The sequence below is a fragment of the Lissotriton helveticus genome, chromosome 4_1 (genome assembly GCF_964261635.1).
Source record: "Lissotriton helveticus chromosome 4_1, aLisHel1.1, whole genome shotgun sequence".
NCBI lineage: Eukaryota > Metazoa > Chordata > Amphibia > Caudata > Salamandridae > Lissotriton > Lissotriton helveticus.
Window position 1 is genome coordinate 1506363000 of NC_136063.1, and position 20714 is coordinate 1506383713.

Sequence of the window (20714 nt, forward strand, 5' to 3'; positions counted from 1 at the left end):
GGATGACTGGGAGCGTGAGCACAGTGCGGAGAGGGCCCGGGTCTCACACCATGAGGGTGGTGGGTCAGAGGGGAGCCCTGAAGAGTCTGAGGAGGAGGAAGAAAATGATAGCACAGGGACGCCAGCAGATAGTGAGAACCCCATAGATAGGGAGTCCCTTGCTGGGTCCAGTGTAGGAGGCAGCGCCTCATCCCTTTCCCTGTCCCCAGAGGAGCTGGAAGATAGGAGGAGAGAAAGGGAGCACCAGCTGGCTTTAGAGAGGCTCAGGTTGGAGCATGCCCAGGCTATGGCACAGCTGGGCATTAGAAAGCAACAGCTGGAGGTTAAGAAGCAACAGCTAGAGACCGAGAGGGTCTTAGCGCAGGAAAGGATAGAGGAGGCTGAGAGGGCCTCCACCAGAGGCGAAGTAGCTCTGGAGGGTAGACTATCCCCTGCGCGCAGTGTTGAGTGTCTGGATCCCCCAGGGAGGGTTGGGTCCAGTGGTGGCAGCTATTTAAATCTCAGTCTAGAAAGTCCCAGTTCCCAGAGTATGGTTCCTGTTTCCCCAGAGGAGGAGAATAGGTTGAGGTTTAGGAACCTTAGGAAACCGTCTCATCAGTCTTGGGAAGACTTTGAGGATGACTGTTGTGAAGCCCTGTGTGATTGGGTACGGGAGCCCACGAAATGTGATTGGGACCTATTGTTCGATATGTTTCTCAGAGAGCAGTTGCTCAGTTGTTGTTCACCAGGGTTGCGCCAACACCTGTTAGGGTGTGGATTGTCTGAACCATGTGAGCTGGCAGAGGAAGCAGACCGCTGGGAAGGGACCAGAGGTTCTGTAGAGTCATTGGTGAGTGACTCCAAAAGTAGTGGGTCAGGGATCTTCCAGCCCAGCGTGGTGGAAGAGGCTCAGTGTAGCCCAGCTAGGTCCCTGGTTAGTGAGAAGGGTGTAGGGGCTGACTGCCTGGCTCAGTGGAGCAGGAGTCAGTGGGTGGCTGAGAGCCCCCAGAGGCCCGAAGCCCTGTCTCAGAACCTGGGTGGTTTCTTGAGGGAACACCAGGTTGGGGACCTAGGCTGTCCTGTTAACCCATTTGAGGAGGATCTCCTAGTGAGTAGAGGACCTGGAGCGTCTGTAACCAGAGCTCCTGTGGTTCTAGAGGCTGGCAGTACCGCTCCGGTAGGGAGGGTACAGGAGTCCAGAGTGAGGAGTGATTGGGGGAGTTCCCCAGTGGCTGGACCAGTGGGTCAGGGACTACCCAGTTGGGCTAGGTTCCCGTGTAGTGACCATGGTGACACCACTTCTGGTCTGGGGGATCTTCGCGCACTGTCAGGTGGACAGGGAGCGGGAGATCTGCGCCAGACAGACAGTCACACAACACATGGGCCATGTGTTAGCCTCAGGGGGATTGCGTGTGAATCCCCAGAAGTCCTGGAGTGCCAGGCAATTGTTCCACCGAAGGTTTTAGACCAGAGGTTGGAAGGCCAGGTTCAGGATCAGCCTGACCTGAAGGGTAGGACGACTGTAACCAGTGTCCTGACCGGTTCTTCTTCCAGAGGAACTTCTCCAGGTGGGAGAGGGCAGACCTCTGGAAGGGGGTGCAGAGGGTGGGAGAGCCCACCTCTGACCCCGGTGCAACCTGAGTGGATAAGCCCTGGGTTGGAATGGCGTTCTAGGGGTACCCCTCGCAGAGGGAGAAGGAACCCTAGGAGAAGAGGTAGGGGGAGGAGAGCCTTCCCTGAGACTCCTGGTCCGCCTGAGGTTGTAGGCCTTAGGCTGGAGAACCAGTGGCAGTCTAGTCCTGTCTTGCAGACAGGAAGAGTGGAGAATGGCTCCTATGTGCCAGGGGTTACTACCCCCCGCTCTGCGAATTGGCATGGACCTGTGGCACCTGGGTGGCCCAGGGCCTGGTCCTGGCCGCGGACAACTTGGGAGTACCAGTGGGGTAGCCCAGTTGGTCCAGACAGTGTGTTTAGAAGGAATCCCATGGGTTCACCGTGGCGTAGAACAGGAGGGTGTCCCTGCAGTTGTGGGCCTGCGTCCGTGTTCTATCGCCCCAAGCAGGGAAGTCCATCACGGTGGTGATTGGTCTCCCCTGCGTTTTGGCTGGAAGGGGGTTATGTTGGACTTTGGCCCTTAGGGCAGGTTCACCCCGAGACTTTTTGCTTGAAATGGTGACCTGGAGATGGTGATTTTTGGATTCTGCGCACTTTCACTGTGTCCCAGTGGAAAGTGCGTGCGCACTCTGAGTGCATGTGCTGAGCTAGGCCTGCCCGCCCATAGGAATGCATGGGGAATGTATGTGTCCCTGGTAGTTCCTGATGCGTGGGGTGTACAGGCTTGAGTCTGGTATGTGTGAACTCGTGTGAGTGAATGCTGCGCAACGGTGTATGCAGCATGTATGTGTCTAGTAGCGAAGCGCCATTTCTAGACATGGCTGTACGTGTGCTGTGAGGGTGCTGGCGTGTGATTGGCTGGAGCTGGCTGGCATGCCAGGCTCCAGGAAGTCTGGATGGGTCTGCCCGGTGGTGAGTGGGAGATTTGCATGGGTAATGTGTGGGAGGAGTGTACCTGTGTCCTGGATGGGCTGGGTTTTCCCCACACAATGCTGGCTCCGCCCCCCTGTGGTGTGTCTAATGACCCAAGCCCTGCCAGTGAATAGAGAGGGTGGTTGAGGTAAACAGAGTACTCAAGAACCAGCTGCGACTGGTTCCGCCCCCACTCTGCACCTTCAGACAAAGGAATGCACTGTATAAAAATGGGGCTGTGTCCCCACTGAAGTTGTTCTTTTCCAGGATCCTGAGGGGGCTGTTGCTGCTGTCGCTGGGCCAGAGGACCGCCACTTGGACTGTCTCCCTGCCTGGAGACCCAGTGAGCTGGCTCTGGGCCCAGCCTTGCCCCCTGCCTGCCCTGAAGGACTTTGCTGGAACTCTGCCCTGCTGAGGGCATCTGGGAGCGCTGTGCTTGTGCTCCCAGAACCTGGGAGCGCTTTTGGACTTTCCCTGGAGCCTGGAAGCGCTTTATTTGTCTTTAGCGCTTGAGAGCGCTTTATTTTAGGTCCTAGCGCAGGGAGCGCTGTAAATTGCCTTCTAGCGCTGAGGGGCGCTTTGCTTTTGGAAGCCGGAGCCCACCCGGCGTTGGCCCCGCTCCGTGACGAGTCTTGAGCCCCCTGGCAGGTGCCCACCCTGCCGGGGACATTGCCGCCTTTTCGAGCGCGTGCCCACCGCGCTTTATGGTAATTAAGGCCGGAGCCCACCCGGCATTGCCCCTCGAGATTCACCGCCGCAGCCCGGGGTGTTTAAAAACGTTGCCGGGCCGCTGCCAAGTGCGACCCGGAAGTCCCGCCTCCACTCCTCCAGGGCCGCGCTGCCATTGGCGGCCCCCGAGGTCTGACCTGGAAGTCAGGCAAGCTGCGGAGGGACAACGTGACGCGGACCAGGAAGCAGGAGCCGCGGGAGCCTACTCCGCGCTCCTGCGTGTGGAGAAGAGGCTTCCTTGACTGCCTCTGCCTGAAGAGGAGAGCCCCGGAGAAACCAGAGAGAAGAGTCCTGGCGGCAGGGAGACGCCGCAGGAACCCAGCGCGACCTCGGAGCCCCCGCAGCAGAGCCCGGTGAGTGAAGTGCGGGCGTCTCGAGGCGGGGGCCCCAGTGCTCTGGAAAAGGCCCCGTGGGGGCTCGTGCATACTTCGGGAGCGGCCCCGGAAGGTAGCGGGCCGCTTCCCCTTTTAAGTCCAAAGTGAGGGAAATTGTTGGTGGAGCCCTGAGAGGGCTCCGGGGGCATTGTCATTTTGAGTCCCCAGGAGGGGGACTCCGCCGATTGCTCCGCATCTGGTGCAAGGGCCCTGAGGCCCCACCGACCAGCCCGAATTACCTTGGTTGTTTGGAGCCCCAGAGAGGCTCTAGGTGCCCCAATTTTGCTTCGAGTCCCCAGGAGGGGGACTCCAACGGCGGCCATTATTGATTTCGAGCCTAGAGAGGCTCAGGGGGCATCACCTTTATTTGTTTAGAGCCCTGAGAGGGGCTCAAGGGGCCTTCATTGATTTCGAGTCCCCAGAGGGGGGACTCCAACGTTGGTGCCACATTTACAAGAGTCCAGAGAGGCTCTAGGGGGGCATTTTGATTTACTTCTGAGCCAGAGAGGCTCCACAGTGCCCTAACTTTCCCTGCACCAGTTGCCCAGCACTTTGTGGGCAACTGCCACGTTTAGGCCCTGACATTGGGACACAGGGACAGTCACAGGTGGTGACTTCTGAGTTTTGCGCAATTGTACTTTCTATGCACCTCTGAATGTATTGTTTATGCGTCATGTGCCTTTACACCTCTGAATGAATGTTATGCATTGCATCATGTGTTTTCCTCTTACACCCCTACAGGTATTGTAATACATAGGTGGTTGTTTTCTCCCTAGTACAGGTGGTGCTAGTGAGGTCCTGGTTACCAGTGATTACTGGTTGTGTGCTATTTTGTGCTATATTCTATGTTCTAAGTGCTATTTCTGAAAGTGCTACTTCTGATTCCTGACAGTGGTCCAGGTGGCCCTGTCTTGTACATATCCCCTGTAAATTCTGCCCGTGCCTCTGGCACATTGTAAAGTGTGTGTTTTATCTAATGTGTTTTGGTGTAATACAAAGGCTATTTTTTATATAACCTTGTGTGGAGTTTCCTTTGTGGTGGGCCTTTGGTTGTTGTTGCTGGGGTGCGTGCGCATATACTTAGCCTACATCGCCTCCAAGTTTAGCCTTGCTGCTCGCGCCACGTTACCTAGAGGGTGAGTAGGGGTTATCTTGGCGTGTAACTCCCTTGCCCTGACTTGGGTGTGGTGGTCTCTGACTGACTTTGGCGAAAGCCCTGGCCAGCCGGGGATCCCATTTCCAACAGTATGCATCACCTTTGAGACGGTTTAACCCGTCTGCCGAGTTCTAATTCAGGCCCTGAGGGCCAGATGGAGATGTTGGCGGAAAGGTTACTCCATCACAACGGTGACGGATATCTCGTCTGCCGAAATATAAATCCCATAGGACATAATGGGATTTATATTTCTGCGGACGAGATATCTATCACCTTTGTGGCGGATTAACCCGTCTGCTGAGATCTAACTCAGGCCCTGAGGACCTGATTGAGATGTTGGCGGAAGGGTTACTTCATCACAAAGGTGATAGATATCCCATCCTCAGATATATAAACTCCACAGGCTACAATGAGATTTATATTTCAGCGGACAGGACAACCGTCACCGTTGTGACGGAGTAACCCGTCCACCGAGATCTAAATCAGGCCCTAAGTCTTGAAAGGCAGTATTGTGCCTGCATAGTATCCTGCTGACTGTGCAAGCAGAAATATTCTGTTTATCGTTTCAGGCATGTGTACATTGTAATATGATGACATTTTAAATGTTACCATGGCCACATGAAAATAGAATTTCCTGCTTAGCAAACAATTAAACGAAAAACCAATGTGACCTAGGCTTTCTTTCACGTGATTCACTCTGTACGCCTCAGGAGTTTCCATGCAGTCAACCAAAGGTCAACATGTTTGCAAAACTTCGGTCTGTATGTAGGCTGTAGAACACTAACTAAATGTGAATAAAAATGTGACCTTGGCGAGGCTGGTAGGGGGTGCAGTGCCTGAGAGTGCTTGGTGTCTTCTTTAATTAGCATGATTAGTTTTGATGTTATCTCTATTCGAGATCACCCCGTTAAACCATAAAAGTAAACTCTCTTTGTACACAAAGACACCACGCTTGCTACAGTAAAGCCTACATAAACCAATAGTGTAAAATACATTTTAGGTGCTTATATGTAAAGTTTATTTTTGAAAGAAATCCAGTAGTAGTCAAAGTAATCGGAAATGTTGATTTTCCTACCTTTAGCGCATAGGAAAAGTAAACATTTATGAAGTTTATGGAGGCCAATATAATATGCAAATATCTTGTATTACTGTCTCCCATCACATGTAAAGAAAAAAACACAAGAAGGTTATTATGCCATGTCTGGTATGTAGGACATCAGCTTCCTTTTGGCAGCATCTTTAACGTGCCACCTAAGGCAATGCATCACGTCAGTACTGCAAATGACAACGAAGGAGAACTGGGTCAAAAAAACAACAGAAAAACAGCGTAGGAACCTATAACACCACTCATTTACACAGTCCAGGGCACATCATGCGAGAAGTAACATATGAACGGGAAATTGTGTGAATTTACTTCAAGCTAAAGAGCTTCACACAAGCGGTACCTAAATCAGAGAACATCGCGCAGGTGAAAGAGCCAATAAGGAAAAAAAAGACACATAGCAATAGGAGATTTGGCTATGCACTAAGCAGCATAACTCACAATTGTAACTGACTACATAAACCTCAAAGAATGAAATAAAGAGGATGGTACCAAGGAGTGGAAAAGAAACAACAGATATAAAAGAGAGACATAGCAATAAAGCGTAGTCTTTAGCGAGATACTTTATGTTGATGATAGGTAAACAAATCAAGATAAGTACAAAGGTAAAGTGAATAGAAGAATTGGTTAGTGCCTAAAAAAAGCACAAAGGGGGGTCACGTGGTAATAAAGCATCAAGAAAAATCCTATCACTGGATAGTAGATGATCATAAATTGGAGAGCAGGACAGCCAAACTTTAGAGTATAACAACTAGAACCCGATGACTGGACGACTGTTGGGTGGCCTATCATCAGAGAGTATATTATCAGCCGTTGGAGAATGGCATGTCTCATTGTAAGATACGTGACTAGCCAACCTTTGGAGTTTAGGATGGGTAGCTTTATGATACAATACATGGAAAGTAGAATGGTCTCTCCTGGCCAACTGTAGATAAATGAGTCATGCCCTAAGCCTGGGGCTAGAGGTTAGTTTGTACCTCAACAATTGTATTTCCCTCTATGAAGGTGTCCCTATAAATTAATGGTACAGTCTCATTTGCTAAGGACATGGCTGTTGAAGGCATCTGCAGTCTTAAAGATCCTATGTCAGACTCCCAAAGAAATGTTCGCTTGATACCAGTGTCTGAATGCATTACCTTGAAGTTACTGAGCTATGTGTATAAATGCATTCATGGTTTCACTTCTCATTATCCGTGCTCCAAAATTTCATACCCAACAACTTTGAAACCAGTCAAAGTAATGTTTTACAATCCAAGACATCTAATAATATCTTTGAACACAACCGGATGCTGTTTTTCTGTATAGGATCCTAAATTTGATGCAAAAATATCTTCTTCACTTGTGGGATTTAGGTAGAAGCTAAAGGTGATTAGGCGGTTCTAAAGACTGACACCAAGTGACATCTTGAGGTGGTCGAAACATTATTATGGGTGTCAGTCAAACAAACCCAATATAGGCCCCGTTAGGAGCATCTTTGTTACTCCATACAAGCACTTTCCCAGAGGTCCACGTCCTCTTAACAACTGAGAGGAGCTCTTCTATGTTCTTGGATTTTTTAGTGACTAATTCTCCCAGGCTGGGCCCAGCTGTGGTGGTTGAGGTCTTCTACTCCTGATGTCCCGGGGCGCGCCATACAATGGATCCTGAGCAACTGGACCAAGTACCTCTTCTGCACTTGAATCTCACTGGTAACTGTAGATGAGCAGTCAAAGGCTCCCTCGTAGGGGAAGTGTAGATAAAGTTGAGTGAACAAGACTGATAACTCAAAGTGCACAGAGTATTGTCAATAAATCAATGTCTAGTCAAATACTTGTTTTCTTACAAAAAATAAGTATTTTATTTCTATAAAAAGGAATAACGAGAATCATTATCAACAACACAATCCCCTTGGCTTGGGTCTCCAGCATTTGTCCCACCCTCTTCCTTGTAATTTGGTTGGATTTATTCCCCATTTAATGGTGGCTGCATCAAGGGGATGCCTACTACTAGGCTGCACTCAAGAGTTTGTTCCCCTTTGACACATTAAGAAATTAGTAAAAAATGTATATGGTGCCCCAGCACTATCTGCAGCAAGTCTTCCAGGACCCAACAGGCCTAATTCAAGGCTTATCTGCTCCTGCAGCATGGAAGCATTCAGCTTTACGGGGTGTGCACTGACCATGGGCACCCAAGATTTCTGATCCTGTTTTGAGAAGCCAGGCTGCTCAATGTACACACAACAGTACTTGGTGCGGACTATCTTCCAGAGCTTCTCAGGGACCGGAGATGCTCCAGCCTGCAATGATGCAGTAAGTCAATCTTTCCCACATGGGGCCAGGGAATCTGGACCTTCAGGTCTGACTGGAACAAAGCAAAGGCGCAACGTAATTTGCTGTGTGCTCCAAAGTCCTGAGGGGTCAGTCAGGGGCAGTTCTTGAAGTGCACGCTTGACCCACCTATCACTGCCTCAGTATTCCTTGGGTGACTGCCAAACCTCCTGGTAGCTTTAATACCGACAGCCCTTCCTGGCAAACAGGGTTGGTGAGGCACTTTACAAATCGAGCTGACTCCTCTGGTGCAATCACCGCCACCTCTGTGGTTACAAGTCTCAACAGTGGTTACATCTGACCTATGTCACCACAACGCTAAGGTATTGGTTTAGCACACAGATCAGTTCATGGTGGCCTTCTCCTGACATACAGGGTAGCTGAGTAAGCACTGCACACAGGCAACAACCCAATCAATGCACAGCTGTTCCCTCAAACCTCACTCAGGGAGCCCTCTTGGTAGGGTTCCCCACTGGGCTTTGCTCCCTCCAATGCTCTCCTATCCCTCACATGGCACACTGGCCTTGGTAAGCAGGAAGGTGCTGGTGCTTCAGGCTACAGGGCAGGTGGTCTTGGTTTCCCTGGGTAATGTCCCCTCGCCCAACAGCGATAGCAGCATACATTGGTCCTAGTCCTGGTGACAGGCAGAAGTCTTTCAGAGCTTCCTCTACTCATAGAACCCGTTTGGCTTTCTGACAGATTACACATTTTGGGGTCTCAACCTTCTCTTCTTCAGTCCATTTCTAAACACAAAATGTCATATAGGGTGTGAGTCTTTGAAGTATTATGTTGGGGGTTCTGCTTCTTTCGAAGTGTACATTTTTCTTTTTTTCTTCCCCTTTGAAAGGCTGTCTGTCACCGCAGGCTATACTCAAAAGCTGATATTTCCATAACATAGTTCATGGGAGAGACCAGAGTTCACACATGTTTGACTGTCACAGTGATATGTCTATCAGAAAGTTAATTTCAGGCGCTCAGTCCTACTCCTATTGATTTCCCTTTCAACCCCATCTCCTTCCTGAGATGTGTCCCATCCCCTTCACCCCCCCTTGCATTGCAATCTGATGTCCATTTCCCCACTCACCTTCACTTGTGAGTTTTGAAGTAAATTCCAAAATGTAAAATGACCTTGCTCCATTCTTAGTGTCATTGAAAATCTATTTTAAAATGATGGACTATGAATGAGAATACCTTGCTGCCCTGACTTTCAGTCTAAACCTGAGTTCAACCAGAAAATGATTAATCTGAAAGCAAATGACTTTTTTGTACCACTTGGAAACACTAAGCAGGGTTTTGAATGAGAACAGTCATTTTCATTGTAGCCAGTGGATTATCTTAAAAATGTGTTATGTTTTTTAATTTTGTTGCCATGGTTAGAGAGATTTTGATATTCAGGACCTATGGTCTGATAATATACAATGGGTGTCAAAGGTATGGTTTGGTTTGCAATGACACAACACCTTCTTCAGAGATGTCTCTGTATCGTAAGGCAAAAACAGTCTTTGTTCTATTGAGTTTTCAACACCTGTCCAATGTACAACAGTCATTATACTTGAAAAGGTATTTTTGGGATGTAGACCAGAAAGTACATTTTTCAGCATTTACATGTGTAAGGTTACAACAACTTGTCATGTGCATAACTGTGAGAGTACACTGTGTGCATCAACCTAATACAAGTGAAGATGAGGAATGTAGCAATATACCAAAATGCATAGGTGTCAGGAAATCTTTCAACCACATCTTCACCAACCAGCTCGTGCAAATGTTGCTGTGCTTGTCAGTTAGTGTAAATGTCAATGAGCACTATTGTGGCTGTTAACGTGCACTACGGCCAGGGAGAAGATGTATCCTAGCCCTGTGTTTTTACCTGATATTTTCCAACTCCTTATGTAGACACACATTGACCAAGACAATGGAACTAGACATTGAAGATATTCTGCCTTGAGTGCAGAGACTCCCCCATGACTGCGGGGCCACCGCCATGAGTGCAGAGGCCCTTTGTGTATCAAACCCTCTGGCTGCAGGGGCAGGCCTGGGGACATGCTTTACAGTGCTACTTTAGTGTGTGGCACAATGAGTACTGGAACCCACATGTGGCATTTAATTTACAGGCTCTAGGTGCATATATTATAATATACTAGGGACTTATATGTAAATTAAATGTGCCAGTTGGGTATATGGTCATATTATTATGTTTAGAAGGGAGAGCACAACCGCATTACCACTGGTTATCCGGAGTAAAATGCACAGCGAAATAGAGTCAACATAAACGAGTTCAATAAGAGAAGGGAAAAATCTGGGGGAATACCACGCACAAGATGGTAATTTCCAACATGTTTGTAGTATGTTTTTGTTTTGTTTCTTTTGGGATCGAAAGCTATATTTCCTGCTTAATTTGACTGTTTATTTAATTCATTTTTTAGTATCATATACACTAAGAGCAAATTTCTTAAAACCTTACTTTTAAGTAACCACTTTGAACAATTGTTCTGGAAACATGTCTAATTAAAATGTCTTTTATGTTGACGGATAAAAATATAGGAACAACACCTTAATCTTCTGGAGTATCGAGTGCCACAAAGAAAAGGCTGTTTAGCTGAATTGTTCAAAACTTTGGAAACCAACAAGCATCTCCTTCAAATTGAACATTACTCCATAAGTGAAACAACTCTTGAACAGGTAATTTATACAACTGTGCTTAAATGTATCAAGGTAAAATGTCATGTTCTGCAAATTGTCCATTTAACATCCACATCAGTACAGCAGATTACAAAATCTGCTGGGGTGAAGTACCTCCTAATGTCATTGAGACACTAAGGCCACCCATCAAATAATATCGGTCAAACTCTAAATAAGGTCTTAGCGACTTTTTGGGGCTCACTCATGGTCCGCCAGTGGGGCAAGGCAGGAAGCTGAAGCCACCAAGGGGACCAGCTAAGTCATACACACTATTGTCAAGCTCCCACTGATGCTGTTGATTTTGGTGATAGAAGCTCGATGTGGGACAAAGCTGGATTTCGTAGCTAGTTTGCCTCATTGCTTTACTGCTGGTAGATTTGCCATCTCACTAAGTCCAAGGCTTAACTTTGGATATTGGCACTTTTTTGGTTCTCAAATTCAACCAGTGAGGCAAGGGTAGAAGCTGTTGCTGGCACGGGCTCCATGAGTCCGGATACCTTTTTCTTTGAGGTCCAACTGAACCTGTTTTCATGGCAGCAAAAAACTCCAAACGGGACAAACATGGCTTTCTTGCCTCCCAAGCATGAGTAGTTTCTGCAAAAGACTAAGGGGCAGATGTAGCAAGATACCATTTTGCGATTCTCAAATAGCGATTTTTAAGGAATCGCTATTTGAGAAGTGCAAAATGGTATGTATGTAGAAAATCGCTATTTTTTAGCGATTTCTTAAAATTCCTTAATTGTGATTAGCAAATTGCTAATCGCAATTAAGGAATATTTTCCCATTCATTTCTATGGGCCAGGAGGCCCATAGGAATGAATGTGAAATTATTCTCAATTTGCGATTAGAAATTTGCTAATCGCAAATTGAGAATAATTTCAAGGGTGCAAGGGTGTCTTAAGGTCACCCTGCTGCACCCCTGAATTTGACATGTGTGCGCATATGGCGCACATACATGTCCTAAGGCCATGTATGAGCGTCATATGACACCTTTAGAATTTTAAAAAAGTGCATTTTGAGAAGAATTCGCCAATTACCACCAACTACAAGTTGGTGGTAATTTGCGAATTCTTAGTCAAAAATCGCAACACTGAAATGCTTAATACATTTCAATTAAGAAATCGCAATTTGCCTTTTCTTAAACGCCTCGCAATATTAAGGAATCGCAAATTTTGCGATTCCTTAAGGCTTTTTGCATGATACATTCCAAATCCCGTTTTATTTGTCGCAAACGCTGCTATTTTCCGAATCGCAGCGTTTGCGACAAAAAAAACGGATGGTACATCTGCCCCTAAGCACTGTGTGCTCGAGAGACAGAAAAAAACATTAGTAAATTCCACTTTTCTCCTGTTGGGAAGTTCCTTCCAGTCACTCCTATAGCCCTCAGGTTTCCTGAAAGGATTCAACACACTAAGCCTGTCTCCAGCCAGGGATCCTACAGGGCCCGATCCTCAGAGGTCACCTGCCACTTCTTGTTATCATGAGGACCTATGCTTATTGTATCCCCGAAGAAGGTAACAGGAGTCTAACCCCTTGGAGAGCAAGTCTAGTCCCTGAATGCCAGCAGGGATCCGGTGCTCTTGAGTCTTCATCTTACAGCAGTCAGGCAGAGGCTACGTTCCTCAGGATATTTCTTACTAGGGGCAAGAATGTTTTGCGGAGGAGGTGAGGACTTGTAACCTTACCCTGTGCACTATTCAGTGATTTAACAATTCCCTACAAGCAATGCTAGCTACTTTATCTTAGAATTCCCACTTCCCTTTTCAGCACTAATTTCTCAGTTTTTTGCAAACACCCCAGCCTTCCTCCAGGTAGAGCCTTCAACCTTCAGTATATTTCTTTCTAGATCCAGGAATGTTTTGAGGAGGTGGTGGTGAGTGCCAATCTTACCCTGTGCACAAGCCAGTGATGTAACTACTGCCTACAAATAATCCTGGCTACTTTACATCGGAATTACCACATCTCTTTTCAGCCATTCTTTCTCAGTGTATTGCAAACTTTTCCAAAGTCCCACAACCAAATTGCCCCAGCCTTCTTCCAGAGGCACACGTTCTGGCCCTCCCTTTAGCCATTCTCTAAAGTAAATAAGATGTCCTCCCCTCTGTCAGCACTGTAACTCGTTTTACTTTCTGATGGAGCTGGAGAGTCCTGGGGAACTCTGGGAATGAAGCTCTGTAAATCCTGAAGCACTATTGGTATGTTGCAATCAAAAGACTTGATTAGTAAGTCCTTTGTTCTGTCCAGTGGTCCTGTCCCTCTCCCATATGGGTAATCTTTGCCAAGTGACCACTTACTGACATAAACCCATACCTTACTGCTGTCAAAGGCCATCCCATTGTCTTCCAGGGATGGTAACAAGTCAGTCAACAATGTGCATTCAGTCTCTGGGGCTGTGATGAGCCACTGTATCTCAAGCAGCAAAAAGTACACTTTTCTAAAGTTACCTTTTTTTATAAAATTATAAAAGATATACTTTCACCAGTAAAAAAGAATGCTAAAATATTTTCCTATGCTTGGAGAAGAAAAGGTTATGCTTTATAACCAGGTCTGGTCCTGAAAAAATGCAACTTTACCTTGACATTGAAAATTGATTATGTTACTTTTGACTGTTAGAGCATATATTTCCCAATGTCAATGTTTATATATTATGCACCTAGCTCTATAGGCCTAGAAGGCACATATTAAGGGTACATTAGCAATCTTGGAATATAAAACCTCACAGATGTTGCTCATGGCGTTCTGTCAGTTTAATGTTGACTTTTATTGCATGTTTCATTTAGTAACTACTATGAGATATCAAACTAACACTCTGGCAAGAGGTCATGGGCATGTTACAAGGTGTGCTTTACACCTAAGAGCTAATATGATCATATCTGCCACAGAAGAGGCTTAGGGTATTATAGCTGTATAAGTAGAAAAATCAAAGGACTTCTCCTTGAGCCATACATTATTAAACATTTTACACTGGCCCATTAGATAATTTGGTTCATTCATGTAGGTTTATAGGTTTAACATATTTCCTATGCTGATGACACTCAGTTAATAGTTTCCATTTCTCGCAACATTATTAATACAGAAGAAAACTTCAAAGGCCGTATGGTCATAGCTGTAAATTGTAAGAACAGATGCTTGAAGTTAAACTCTGACAAAACAGAAATTCTAATCTTCAGCAAGCCCAAACATGCCTGTTGGCCAACAGAGCTGGGTTTTCCACTACTCATCTCACAATCAGCTTGAAAACCTGCGTATTAGATTTGACCAGAACTTATCTTTATTTCCAAAATTGCCACAGTGTTGGCCACTTGTTTTAAATTACTGAGAGCACTCATGCTCTCCATGCCACTGGAGTCAAGCTACCCTGGCTGATGAGGGAAGAAACCCTGAAAGCGGTCCCAGGATGCATGTTTCCAGTCCAGGGAGGACCTGGACTAGCAGTTCGGCCGGACTGTTCCCATGGGGAGCAGGGTCAAGACTGATTTGCATATGTCCGGGTTTAAACTGGAATGGCATTGGGAGCAAAAAAAAACGATGGATTTATGCCCAGCTATCTGGACTGGGATAACTTTTTGACATTGTTCAACATTCTGTCTGTCAATTGTTCTTTTTGAAAATGTCAACCCGAGTGGGACGGGTATGCCCAGAAGTGGGTCCGGTGCTCTCCATGCCACTGAAGTCAAGCTAGCTTGGCTGATGAGGGGAAAACCCCGAAACTGGACCGTGGATGCTTGTATCCGGACCATGTGGGTCCTGGCTTAGCCGTTCGGGCTGGACTGGTCCAATGGGAGCAGGGTCATGACTGATTTGCATATGGCTGGGTGTAAACTGGAATGGCATGGTGAGCAAAATAAAATGTCTGGGAATCTTAATGTTGATATAGCAATGTAGGTAGTGTATACTTACTGTCTATAAACACAACAAGGCATTTTTGTAAACATGGATATATTTAAAATGAGGAAGACAGCTACACCGAATGATGCTGTAGCAAAATATTTTACCTTTGAAGTGAACATTTACAAATTCTTAACAAATGTTCATTTGAGTTTTATAAATCACAGATATACAAAGCTAAATACAAAGATACTATTATTCCTCTGCTAAATGATAACTTTTTTTTTAAGAAGCCTGCTGCTCTGTGACAAATAAGGCTGTGCATCTGAATATTCACTGTGTCTAATGTCTTCCAGGTGTTCATAAACTTTGCTGCACAGTCACAAGAATCATCTGGGTGTATAGCAGAATCAGTAAGCGAGGAGAACACGCGTTACGTACTAACATAAGTAAAGAGGAGCTGACAAATGACTTGATTTGCAGGAAAATGAAATGCTACACTTCTTTGAAAAGCTAGCACAGGTGATGGAAGCATTGTGTCAACATAGCAAATTACTAGGCATTACGATTATTGTGTCCTCCAACGTTGTTACATTTTTTAGCAGCTGTGGGCCAACTAGAAAAAAATTGCAAATGCACATTGTAAAGGGCTAAATGTATTTTTCAATCTGTTTTTCAAGTCTAAACAACTTCTTTGCCAAAGATAAAAGAGAGGCTTTTATTGCAATGATGTAATGGTATGGAAATAAATATGCAACGTTTTCTAAGATATTCATTTAATCATGAAATGTGCCAGACTGTTTTTCACCAAACTCTCTTAGCAAAGAAATTATTGTTACTTATTTTGTTACTAATTTTGTATTTGCTACTTATTATGATACTTGTTTTGTACACATCAAGAAGTCTTCTTGAATCTTTCCGTCTTGCATTTTGGCAAATAAGGCTGGCTCCTGACTGACCGAGCAGTGAAAAACAGTCAGATATTCTGAATGGCCAATACATATGTATATATTTTCCATTGATATTCATTGAATGTGAATTGACCCCATACATGTTCAGTTTGGTAATTCTAACCGACTGATTGGATTTCACTCTTCAATGGGTCATTGAGTCTATCCCATGTGACATGGCATTTACAATTGAAAAGAATTCCTTTTCCTGTGCAGTGCCCCATAGAAAGGTGGCAAAGAGATCATCTGAATATTTCATCTTCCATACAGTACTTCTTCATGCTCTTCAGCAATCAGAACACCACTTATGTGCGATTTTCACAATAAAATGTAAAACGGTTTTTGTTCCTCAATCACTTATTAAATCTTGCATTCTGTTTGGAGTGTTTTTCTACTTTGTGCTTCTACCTGTTATAGAGCTAGTATATGCCATACAATAGATGGGAATGTTAGAAATGTTTTAATACAACCAGAATACAGAGTTTTATCCACATTGTTTTCATTAAGTTCATTCGAAACAATAAACTCATCAATCCCAGCTATTAAGAATGTTTAACTGAATTTTGCTGTTGGACGAGTATTGCGACAAATGTATTGCAAAATTAGTTCGAATCCTATTTTGCATCATGGATCACTTGAAAATGCTTTAAATGGGCCTCTCAACATTGGTAAGTGTGCATATAGAGATGTACTGATGCATACTGTTCCCACATCCGGGTGGAGATTTAAGTATTTAAACCATTTTAATCTGAACCGATTTGTTTGATTTGCGTTTTTGGTTAGACATAACATCAGAACAGGATGTTGTGGTAAGCAACTTGTAATTCATTCGACATTTAAAAAGATACCCTTGGTCACATCGATATAATATATAGAAAATATCTGACCCAATTATGCTAACACAAAGGCAGCTGTCACTGGGACATTTTCTGTACTCTTGCCTAATGGGTTAGTTCAGCCATGTTAAAGTAACACAGTGTGTGATAATTTCCCATACAATTAGCCTTGCAAAATTATAACCAATGTTGCCGACATCTGTACTTGTCAACGTTGTGAAGTACTTTTAAAGCTTGCAAACGTGGCAAAGATTACAAACCATATATTTTTTTATAAGAAGTAGGTTCAGAAACATCCCCAAAAATATATTTTACAGTATATTTACATCAGCCAAAGGTTTTTGAAAACAAGACCCACGTGATACGTGTAGCTACATGTCTGCTGGTGGGGTCCCTATCAAGCAGACATTACACAGTTACATAGCATAAACTGTGTACTGAGGTGAGTATTTGGGAAAGGAATTCGGCCAAAAGTGATAAAGAAAGAGGCTCTGTAAACAATGATGACTCTGTTTCAAGGAAATTGACTATTGTTAGGTTTCCCTCTTTGAAGTAAAATGTACTGAGGAAGGTAGAAAATGTGGAAGTGGTCATCTGCAATGCTGAATGTAAGTGTGCAAGTCAACACCATGACTGCTACAACTCCTGCTCTGGCGATTTGTGAGAAGCAATGAGTGTTGGTAACCCACTGGCAGAGCACTGGAAGAATGTCCCCACCACAAAGGAACTCATCCCTCAGAGTGTGCAGCGTCCATCATCTCAGTTAGGGAATCTGATGTCTACTCTGGAAACTATCTCCTTGGATGGTTGGGAAGAAGTGCAAGCCCGAAAGAACTAACAGAGGCGGACGTGTCTGATTTTGCATTAATCCTATACACCTATGCAAACAGATCACTGTTCTTTTCCCTCTCCCGTCACCCCTAGCAGTGACTTTAGTAGTATGTCTGTATAGTCGACTCTTTATGGTTTTACAGGGTACTGGGTTACTGGAAATTCCTGAAAGCTAACCATAAACACACATATTTACACCTCACTTTATGTTAGAATAACTACCTCAAGCTGTGTCACTGTGGTGACGCTCTTTTGTGGAAGACAAACTGAAAATATAGAACATGATTAGCATCTTGTGATTCGCCACACTTAGCAATATATATGCGTACCGGAATTCAAAAAGCTTATGCACCTGTCCATTGATTGTTGTCTACTTATGAAACCTTCTTTTCGAATTACTACTGTTCTGTGTCTGGAATTTTAGTAGAATATGTATAATTACAGTTTTGAAGTTCAAAAAATGCTCAAAAACAGTTCAAAGGTCGTTTTCAAAACACAGATGACATCAGGATACCTCTTTACCAGTCCTTCGGGAACTAGAGGCCTTGGCACTTAAAAACCAACATCCATGCAGTGAGGACTAGCTACGGCACTATTGGAGCAGGAAACAACCTTTACAACGCAGTCATCACATCGCACTACATTTACAACGCAGTCATTACATTGCAACACCCTTTACAACGCATGTCACTACAACGCAGCCATTACATTGCATGTCACTACAACGCATGACACTACAACGCATGTCACTACAATGCAGGCATTACATCGCATGTCATTACATTGCATATCATTACAAAGCATAGTACCCCAACACTATCCAACACTTATCCTACTGTTGCACCCCCTGGAGTTAGAATAGTAATTTTTACCCCTACACTATCCCACACCTACCTTAACCCCTTCGCTGCGCGGTCTTTTCCCTCCGCTGTGCGGGGGGGGCACGCGCGGCGCCGCTGTGTTGGTGACGAGCTCAGCTCGTCATGAGCCACAGTGGAGCTGCACTCACGACGATCTGAGCTCGTCACGACCACACCCGTTTTGGAACGTTCCGCACAGTGGGGAAATTATCCCCGCGTGTGAAAGTTCCAACTGCCATGATGAGCTCAGCTCGTCAATAGTGCAGCTCCACTGTGCCTCATGGCACACAATGGGTTAAATGCAATGTATGGTATGCTTGTAAAGGTAAAATGCGATGTAATGGAATGTTTTGTAAATGTAGTTTTAAAAAATTCATTGTAATGGCATTTGATGTAAATGTATGCGTTGTAAGGGATGTTGTGTTGTAAAAACTGTGTTGTAAAAGCATGCATTGTAAATATATGCGTTGTAATGTCATACATTCATTGGAGCACAAATTGCCCAGGAATGATGCCAAGCACCATGGGCATAGTTATACCTGAAAATCCAAGTTGTCCCATATCCATCAAGACAAACAAGAATCTGGATCCCACTGACAAATGTGGTTCAGTGCTGATGCTCTACCACATTCATTCCTAACATGCATGCTGATTGAGTCCAGTCAGTGCTTACACTCTGTCCCGACCTTTCCTTATCTGGAAGGCCCTCACCGTAGACCATCTCAAAGTTCTGCCTCATAGCACATAAACCTGACATGAACGTAAGTGGCACTTCCAGCCCCCATCCTGACAGTGAAGAGTTTTCAACATATCTTATAAAGAGGTCTTGCAACAGGTGTGGAACATAAATATTTGAAGCTCAATTAATCAATCAATCAATCAGCATTTGAAGAGTGCAGCACTGTCTCCCCTGGGAGTATCTGGGCACTGGGGTGCAAGGTCTCCGTCATGCCAGCTCCCCTAAGACAGGTCTTGAGGAGATGGCAGGACAAGGGAAGAAATGAGCAGAAAAAGGCAAAAAAGAGGGCATAAAAATGAACAGGAAAGACAAAACAGAGGGCAGAAAAAAAGCAGAAAATGCAAAACAAGCATAGGAGGGCAAAACCGAGGACAGACAAATGAGCAGGAAAGGCACAATGGAGGGCATAGGAACAAGCAGAAATGCAAAACAGAGGGCAGAAATACAAGCAGAAAAGGCAAAATAGAGGGCAGAAAAACAAGAAGAAAAAGCAAAACGGGGAAAAATGACACAACTGAGGGTAGAAAAATGTGCAAAAAAGGCAAAACAGAGCAGAGAAGGGCAAAACAAAGAGCTGCAAAATGAGCAGAAAAGACAAAACAGAGGGTAGCAGGTAGACAGGAAGCATAGGGTAGCAGACTGTGGGCAAGCTGGGCAGGAGAACTGTCGCAGGGGGAGCTGGCATGTAGTGTTGCTTTGACCCATAATACTGTCCAACTTACTAATGCCCAGCAGTTTGACACCAAGGAGGAGATTAACAGGGACACAAATTCAACATCTGATTTACCACAATACTGCTCCCATGAGACGTCTTCTGATTGTTGGTACTTCTCTTACAATTGTGCTGGGAGTATAATAAATTGAAGTACACCTATTAGGTTTTATTTCCCAAGAATTGAATGGAACCTGACAAAAGAGTAGTTTTTCCACTCCTTACAGTAGTAAACAAACGTACATAGAATGTATTTGTAGCTCCCTGTTTGGGTTTCAGAGAAATAAAGTCAAGCAAGAAGCCGCCAGCAAGTCTCTGTTCCCATTTGTCTTCAGGGCAAAAACCACTCAAATCCACCAAAGATTGCAATTTCCCTCATACAACTCTTGCATCCAAAATCGTATGTACCTCATACTCCACTTGAATTTAACTCAACCGATTGGCATACGATGGGAAGCAAGACATGCTTTTTGCGAATCTCTGACAGAATATCGAGGCTGAAAATATCGACAGACACAATATCGACGTTGGAATATCGAAGGCAAGTATATCGACACCCTATCTACAACATGGTAAGTACAAAAATATCGAAACAAAAATATCGATGTTAAAAATATCGTAATTAAAAATATCGTTTTTAAAACAAAGGTAAAATTAAGTAAATAGTACTTATATATATTTTAAACTTATGTTAAAATTTGTTATAATGTTTAAAATGAATAAATAATACATATTTACTATTAAACATTTAATTACAATTAATAATTAAATATATAATATATACTTAAATAATTATGATATATACATTATTTTTTAAATAATTATAAAATATTAACAAATACTACCATTTAAAAATACATCAACACTCATAAAATAATAACATAAATAATAATAACTATTTATATTTAATAAATAACAACAATTAAATATACTTTCAATATTTTTAAAATTAATTAAATACAACATTATGTAACATCTTAAATACAAAAATAAATATAAATAATATTGAATAGCATAAGGGTAAAAATTACTATTCAAACTCCAGTGAGTGCAACAGTAGGGAAAGCATTGGATTGCGGGTATGTTAAAATGACTATTCCCACTCCA

At 44.3% G+C, this 20714-nt stretch overlaps 1 protein-coding gene across 1 annotated transcript in view; it reads left to right on the plus strand.

The window, feature by feature from the left end:
• Window positions 1-16006, plus strand: part of ABCA13 (ATP binding cassette subfamily A member 13) — a 2470580-nt gene extending 2454574 nt beyond the window's left edge. The window contains exons 53-54 of the mRNA XM_078686273.1: window positions 10714-10851; window positions 15036-16006. Coding sequence (XP_078542399.1) covers window positions 10714-10851; window positions 15036-15128 — 231 coding nt within the window. The 3' untranslated portion in view covers window positions 15129-16006. The remainder of the gene's footprint in view (window positions 1-10713; window positions 10852-15035) is intronic.
• Window positions 16007-20714: the final 4708 nt, after the last annotated feature.